The sequence below is a fragment of the Gossypium hirsutum genome, chromosome A05 (genome assembly GCF_007990345.1).
Source record: "Gossypium hirsutum isolate 1008001.06 chromosome A05, Gossypium_hirsutum_v2.1, whole genome shotgun sequence".
Lineage (NCBI taxonomy): Eukaryota > Viridiplantae > Streptophyta > Magnoliopsida > Malvales > Malvaceae > Gossypium > Gossypium hirsutum.
In genome coordinates this window covers 97,668,632-97,676,811 of record NC_053428.1, presented here as the reverse complement: position 1 = coordinate 97,676,811, position 8,180 = coordinate 97,668,632, and the positions used below count along the sequence as shown (strand labels likewise).

Below are 8,180 nucleotides of genomic sequence, written 5' to 3'. Positions count from 1 at the left end.
AGTTCACCAAAAATACAAGTATGTGATTGCTTAAATTAGTGTTTGAATTTGTCATTTATACATAAAATTTTTGAGATGAAGATTGATGCATGCATCTACCCAATCAATCACATTCATTTGATGTGATGTATTAATATTTTTGAAATATGCTGTATAAGGTTGTTTAATTACTATTAAATATTATAGTCATGTATAATCATCTCTAAATTTTTATTTATTTCGTTAATTTGAAATTTCTCTCTATGTTTATTTTTAAAAAATTAGATCTAATAGTTACGGGTGTTAATAAATTTATTAGTGTGATATTTTAAAATAAAAAAATATTTACTTAGTAATTATCTAATTATAAAATTAATATTTAAAATATTGATTAAGATTTATTCTTAAAAACATCTATTCAAACTCGTTATAATAAAATTATTTTTTATTATAGTGTTTTAAAAAAATTAACGTTAATATTTTAATTGAAGTAGTTAACAATATCATTTATTTATACTAAAAAATAATATTATAAAAGTAAAAGAATCAAATTAAATAAAAAATTAAAATATCTAGATTCAATTTAAGTTTCAACATAATATAAGGTCAAAATTAAAATTTGACCATTATCTTATAATGAAAAAAAAAGGATAAACTAAAAAAAACACATGTTAAATAGATTAATTAATAATTTTAGAAAAATGTAGGATTAAATTATAATAAAATAAAATAAATTTTTAAATTTAAACATATTAAAAGCACCAAAAGCTAAAATTTAGCTTTCTTTATGAAATGAGAAAAAGGAAAAGAGAAAAGCGTGTGTGTCATGCGTGCGACGTGTATATAGATTTTAGGGGGGAAAAGTAATTTACAACGTTAAAGGATTATGTATAAAAAAAAAACCATATTTTTGTTTTGGTTTGCTATTATTATTTAAATTAAAACATTTAAATGTAATTAGAGGATGATAATAGAAAAATGCAGTAAGTAATGCTGAAATGGTATAAAATATTCAATTAATGAAATGGATCATGTAATCAAGAAATTAATTTCTTAATTATATTTATTAATTAAAGTAAATTAAAATTTAAAGGAATTTGCATTCAAAGGCACTGACATTTGGATGTAGTAATGCAATTATCTTTGTTCCCTTTTCTTTATTTTATTAAGTGTTGAAACAGTTAGTTAGCTTAATACTTAAATCGAATTATTATTAATTGAATTATTTGAAACATAAAAAATTTTAATCGTTAATTAAATTAAAATTTTTTTCAAATACGTTAATCGAATTGAAATATTTCGGTTAATTCGGTTTGTTAACCAAAATTTATACATTTTTATCTTTTGATTAAAATAAGTATAAAACATATAAAAAAATACATTGTTAATTTTTTTTTATTTAATAGTTTAGAAAAATTTTAAATGAAGTTGAAAACAAAAAATAAGACATTATAAATACTATATACATTAATTATTTATATACTGAGAGGAGCTATATATATTATATATAATATATATTATTTATTTGGATTAATTATTTGATTTCAACTTAAATTAAGTTAATTTAATTAATTAATCGAACTTTATTATAAAAAAATTTCTATAACATATTCGATGAAGGTGCTAAACTGTGAATTTCTACTTTATAATTATTTAACTCCACTTCCAACGCTCAACCCAACCTTTTTACTATATTTTCTATTTTGCACTATTCATCTTCTACATATTTTACAATATATTAAATAATCAATAAATGTATTCAATTTAATCTCTTATATACAATGCAAGTATCTCAGCTTGAAGTTGGAATAGCGGCTCTGCTGTGTAATCTAGATTACCCTTGGCCTTTCCATCAAAATATACTAATTCTGCATTAACACCCGAAATACTCAGCTTTTATTTTAATTACAAAAGAAGATAATTAATTTGTTAATATTTTTAAAAGTGTATACTATTATATATAATACCCCTACCTAAGTATATTATCATCGGCTCCGTTAACTTATTTCTACCATAATTACTATTTATTTAGAATTTAGAAAACACACGATCTTATACTTCTGATAAATAAAATTACTTCAAGAGAACAATTATTATTTATCACATACACACCTACAACTTGAGCAACACCACATCACCAATCTAGCGATAACCTTTAAGGAGACCAGTCGGCTAACCAAGGATCGCCACATGACCCATTGGAAACTCGTTTGATCCCCTCTCTCTCTCCCTTATGCCCTCTTAACAAACCATCTTCAATTTTATTGTACAGTTCTATATCTCAAAAGGTGAATTGATCTTCAACCTCCAACGTAATTTCTTCTGCAATATTCTTTATATCAAAATATTTAATTTATGAGAGTAAAATTTCAATTTTGTAAAATTTATGTTATATATTAGATATAATGTCAAATTTAACCCTCAACGTTTATAAATTTTTTTGTCAATTTGATCATTATTCTTTTTTTAATTAAATTTAGTCCTCAACCTTAAAAAAAAGATGAAATTGACCATCAACTTTTTAAAAAGAGTTAAATTGTTGTTTTTTAACGAAAATACTAACTAAATGTTAAAGTTTTAAACATAGTAGCTCAAATGACAATTCACTTGCACTTCATGCTAATTTTTTTTTTGAATTTTTATGAACTTTTTATATTTTATTGAATTTTAAATATTTTTATTTTAAATATTTTTTAAAATTATTTGTTGACATGTCATATAAGATAAAAAGTGTCATGTCAGTATGACAATACACCTATATTGCTAAAGTTGATTGCCACACCAACATTATTAAAAAAAATTAATGTTTTATTCTGTACTTCTGTTAAAACAAGAGATTTGACTTTTTTTTTTAAGGGTTGAGAGCTAAATTTAGCTAAAAAAAGAAGAGCAGCTAAATTGACAAAAAATATAAGTATTGAGGGTTAAATTTGATATTATGCCTATATATTATTTAATTTGTTTACTAATTTCTAAACACGTGTTATAATAAGTAATAAGTGTTAGAAGAATAAATACAAAAATTGAAACAAGAAAAAATAAAATAATATTAGTCTCATAATCCGTGTGAGCTTAAGCGATTTCTTTGCTTCAAATCTTTTTAAGTTAACCTAACTCTTAAAAGTTAGAATTCTTGATGGAAATTCTCCAATGCACCAAAAGTAAAGCAGAAGCAACTGCATGAGAAAGAAGCAAAGAGAAAATAGAAACAAAAAAATATTACTTAAGAATGAATGATTACAAATGAGAGTGTAAGAGTTCTATTTATAGTTGAGTTTCACATATCTAACTGTATAGTTTAATCTACAATGAGTTTCTTAAAGAATTTACATGATCTCCTAATATTATAAATCTTTTAAAATTAATTTCCATATTTACCAAGGTCACCCTAATTTTCCTTAAGTAGTTAGATCTCTTCACATGTATCGGGCAAATTTAAGTGGATCAAATAAGTCTCATCTAATCAATTGACCTCTATAAGACGTTCTATATGCATTGGTCATAGATTTTGATCCGCAACTTATGACAATTGTACTAACATTTTCAACCTAATTTATAAAAAAAAGTTGTCAATAAAAAAAAGACATAAAATGGAAAAAAAATGTAAGATAAAAAAGCTAAATAATTGAGAGATTATATTATGATTTAAGCTCTTATATTATTATCTAGTCATCAAGAAAATGGATTAATGGTGTGAGGAATTTGACCACCAATCTTATACCAACAACATTGGCTTCTTTGTATGATTGTTCCTTAAGGAATGAAAATGAAAGTTTGTTATCTAAAAAGGAATAATTAATTAAGTAAATAAGATTAGTTCATCCAAGTATCGGGGTCGACTGAAAACAAAACCCAATATATAAAACCCTAAACCCTACCTTTCTTCTTTCGCTATTCCTCTCTTCAAAGGTGGCCTCTTTGTAGGTATTTCGATCTTCCTCTTCCTCCTTTCTTCTTTTTTTTTTTCAAAGAAAAGTTCTAGATTATATTTGTCGCGTTTGTTTGTTTAGAAAATTTGGGCGTAAGTGATCAGCCTTTTGGGTGCTAAATTGAGCGGTCTCGTTTCCCTCTTTGTTTTTCTTGTTGTTGATTCGTTTCTGTTGGTCAAGGCAGTGCTACCCGCCATTGTCAAAAGCGGCAGCCTCTTGTTTTGAGAGCTAGATTGTTATCTCTTTTACTTCTTGTTTTGCGGTTTGATGAAATGACTGGGTTTTGTTGAACTTTGTACGCTGCTGAGGGGAACCCATTTGCTTAGCAACATTTTGAATGAATTTATATTGGCTGTGTTATGTTCTTTGTGGAGGCAATATATTTTATCTCATGACAGGGAAATAGTTTGGGTGCTTACACTTCTTTCTGGAAGATATGACTTATAAATCCTAATTAGATTGGGGGGGGGGGTTGATTTTGGAGCTTCTTCTCCAATAGAGAGTGTAAACACGGATGTGTTTGCATAGTTGCTTTTTCCTAAGTTAGAGTTGCTTAAGCCATTTCTCTTACATCTCATATTGGGGTTAATGTTGATATAGGCATGCTCTCTTTGTTTATCATTTAGATCTTTGTTTCTTAGCAGTTGTTAATTGGTTGATCTTTATCTCATCTTCTGTGTATAATGTTCCAAAATTGTTTGATGCTTGGTGGATTTTTTTAACACCTTTGGAATCTTCTGCAATTTGACATCCAATGTTTAACTTGTCAGCATTGAGTAAAATGAATCTCAACAACCTCAAAGTTCCTAAGATGCCTGGAGGCGGAGCACTTCCTGCTTTGCTTAAGATTGGAGTCATTGGTGGGCTTGGCCTCTATGGAGTTGCCAATAGTCTCTACAATGTTGACGGAGGGCACCGAGCAATTGTTTTCAATCGGATTTTGGGCATCAAAGATAAGGTAATCATTCTACCAGTTTGCATGTTTATTTAAAATGCATCTCCTTCCCTATATCTGTTGTTTGCGGATATTATAGTGCTTTGTGGAACTTGCTTATTAAGAATAGCTATGGCTTCTATATTGAATTGATTAACTAGCAGCCTTGTGCTATCCTTTCTTGAATGACCAAATTTTTTTCTGCCGTCCTATTGACATTCTAATTTACATTTTTTTTTTCTGACTTAGCCTCTGTCTAGCAGTATGTCATGAGGTTTAATTCTTGGTTCTGCAGGTTTATTCAGAGGGGACGCACCTTATGATACCATGGTTTGAGAGGCCTATCATCTATGATGTTCGTGCAAGACCTCATTTAGTTGAGAGTACTTCCGGTAGTCGTGATCTCCAGATGGTAAATGCTGATTTTCAATTTTCACAGACTTTTTCCTATCATTACCTCATTGGTTTTTAGTTTTCTAAATCTAAAAAGATACTATCTGGGGCTTAAAAAATTAAAATCTCGCCCTATTTTATTTTTGTGCTTTATCAAACGTCATGCTTTAATGCTGGTGAGATGAAGGTAGTTTTTGCGGGGAAAGTCCTGCAATGTTATGTTTGGAAACATGAACTTGAAAATTTGGATTCTTTTTTATTAAAATTGTGAAAGTAGAATGCATGCATTATTTGTAAATTAGTTAGATTCAATATGATTATATGTTTGTTACATGTAAAAGTATGTATTTCAAATCTACAGATATCTATAAGTATTTCAAATCCACCACTAATCATGTATCCAACAAATCCATAAATTTGAAAAATAATCATGGACTTTACATTTATGTGTTTTATTTCTCAACAACTCTATATTTTTAGATCCCAATCCATATTTTGAAATGTAAATTCCCAAACGCAATCTAAGCATAGTGTTTAAATCCTTAAAATTTGAATTTACATTCTCAATCAATCAGATAAATATATTATTTCTAATTGCTATATCGAAGCTTACTAAAGGAAGAACATTAATTAAAAGAATATATATTACTTGCTATATTTTGCACAAAGTATTAATTGTAAACGTAATGTTTTCTTTTCCTTCTATATCATACCTCCTATTGAGTTTTTCATTTTTAAAAGTTACGTAACGGTTCTTCTATCTTTTAAGAATTAATTTATTTGTGTCTGTCCAGTCTCTGATATGGTCATATGAACTATGAATACAATATTTGAAATTTACATTGTCCTGTCTCTGATATGGTCATATGAACTGTGAATACAATATTTGAAATTTACATTCTTTTTCCCTGCGAAATGTTTCATTCAATCATATGAAAAGGCTCTATAATGAGAGGGTGAAAATTCTTGTTGATGCTATAACATTCATGCATTTGAAGTTATACTAGGTGAAAATTTAAAATAGAAAAATGTTACAGGAAGTAATGCCTTAATTAGACCCTAAACCTGCTTCTGAACTGTATCCTCTGCAGGTCAAGATTGGGCTTCGTGTTCTCACTCGCCCCAAGTCAACTCAGTTAACTGAAATTTATCGAACCCTTGGTGAGAACTATAATGAGAGGGTCCTGCCTTCAATCATTCATGAAACTTTAAAAGCTGTTGTTGCTCAATACAATGCTAGCCAACTCATTACACAGAGAGAGGTAGATATCCTGTCATACATTTTTGATGCCCGAAGAATAGCATAGATGGTTTATATTAATTGTGTGAAGTTGAATTATTGTGCTTTTAGAATGTCAGTAAGGAAATCCGGAAGATTCTGACTGAAAGGGCAGCTTACTTCAACATTCAACTTGATGATGTGTCCATTACAAGTCTGACTTTTGGGAAGGAATTCACTGCTGCAATTGAGGCGAAACAGGTGGCTGCACAAGAAGCCGAGAGAGCTAAATTTATTGTGGAAAAAGCTGAACAGGACAAGAAAAGTGCTGTTATCCGAGCACAGGTGAGATACATAAAATGGAACTAAACAATCTGGCCTTGGTAGTTTTTCTATAAAATTTGAAGATAAAATGCAGCTCAATGGGAGTATTAGGTAGATCTGATATCTTTACAGCGTAGAAGATAATCTGAAGCATATTTGGATGTCAGTTTTCTGCTGTTCTCAGAAAATTCTGATATTTGACTTAATATGATAAAGTTGATTGATCTTTTTTCTCTACTACAGTAATTTATTTGTTTTTTCTGGTTTACAGGGAGAAGCCAAGAGTGCCCAACTCATTGGTCAAGCAATTGCAAAGAACCCAGCATTCATAACATTGAGGAAAATCGAAGCTTCTAGAGAAATTGCACAGACCATTGCAAATTCAGCCAACAAAGTCTTCTTGAACTCAAAGGATCTATTACTGAACCTTCAGGAGATGGATCTTGAATCCCACCCAAAGTAACTTAGTTACTTCAATTTCGTACTTTTTCAATAAATCTATTGTGGGAAACATTAAATACAACACAGTCTGTCTTCTTTTGTTTTGGAAGGATTTTATTTTGTCCTAAGGATTAGTGTTCAAACATCATATCAGTTGGATCTAGGGCTGTTTATTTGAGGTAGAGAAGAGCTATTGGATGTATGTTAGTACTGCAATTTTATATTTTATTCAGGTTAATACCTTACCTAATGGACCTCTAATGGACCTGTTGGATGTGGATTTTTGTAATTTGGATTATGGTCGAGTTGTAGAATGATAGTAATCCAATGCTGTTTTGGGTTTGTTTTATGTAATTTGCTTCAACTATTTGACGCCGCCAAATAAACCCGAAACAGCATAGGATGGTTTCTGGTTTGGTTGGCCACCCTCGTTAAACTAGTTTGAATTGCTTCAACTAAAATTATCACCCGAAATATCTGGTTAAGGCTACCAGAATAGTGTGGTATTACGAGTTATGCTGGTTGTGGCTACCAATGTCAACTCCTGGGTGGCTTGCAAGTTGTACGGTGTTATTGACACCCGGAGTGAAGTCCCACAATTTGTTTTAAGATTAATTTGGATATTGTGTGATTAGTTGTAATTTCAAGTTTTTTGTGGTGTTGTTGAATTTCTTATTTTAATTTCGTAAAAGAAATATTTGCTGATGGTTGATTTGAAGTGTGTGAATGGAATAAGGCGAAATTCAAGGTTGATGTGAATGTTAGCATGGAAGAGGAGTTTGTATTGCAGGATGAGTATGTGGCTATAGAGATGGTGAATGGAATACCTTCAATCATGTTTTCAAATAGTGCATTGATTTATTGAGAGGAAGATGGCACTGATAGTTGTGATCAAATTATTAGGGAGAAAAATAGGATTCAACACCTTGATAAGGTGTCTTTATTGTGCAACATCAAATTA

The 8,180-nt window shown here is 29.5% G+C and overlaps 1 protein-coding gene across 3 annotated transcripts; it reads left to right on the top strand.

Moving 5' to 3' along the window:
• The first annotated feature begins 3,688 nt into the window (after window positions 1-3,688).
• Window positions 3,689-7,469, top strand: LOC107959895 (prohibitin-1, mitochondrial). Of its 3 annotated transcripts, none has more exons than XM_016896071.2 (6): window positions 3,689-3,899; window positions 4,679-4,866; window positions 5,138-5,254; window positions 6,327-6,497; window positions 6,587-6,799; window positions 7,050-7,469. In XM_016896071.2, exons 2-6 carry the CDS (start codon window positions 4,690-4,692, stop codon window positions 7,239-7,241), a joined length of 870 nt encoding a protein of 289 aa, XP_016751560.1. In that variant the 5' UTR covers window positions 3,689-3,899; window positions 4,679-4,689; the 3' UTR covers window positions 7,242-7,469. The 3 variants fall into 3 exon arrangements, with proteins under 3 accessions (XP_016751560.1, XP_016751559.1, XP_040970144.1); XM_016896070.2 differs by having other exon boundaries at window positions 3,689-3,903; XM_041114210.1 differs by lacking the exon at window positions 3,689-3,899 and adding an exon at window positions 3,911-4,000.
• Window positions 7,470-8,180: the final 711 nt, after the last annotated feature.

Bases quoted from the DNA above. Each gene is read 5' to 3' on its own strand.
- LOC107959895 (XM_016896071.2), top strand. From the start codon at position 4,690: ATGAATCTCAACAACCTCAAAGTTCCTAAGATGCCTGGAGGCGGAGCA. The intron at 4,867-5,137 runs GTAATCATTCTA...TTGGTTCTGCAG, and splicing joins TTTTGGGCATCAAAGATAAG to GTTTATTCAGAGGGGACGCA. The intron at 5,255-6,326 runs GTAAATGCTGAT...TATCCTCTGCAG, and splicing joins GTAGTCGTGATCTCCAGATG to GTCAAGATTGGGCTTCGTGT.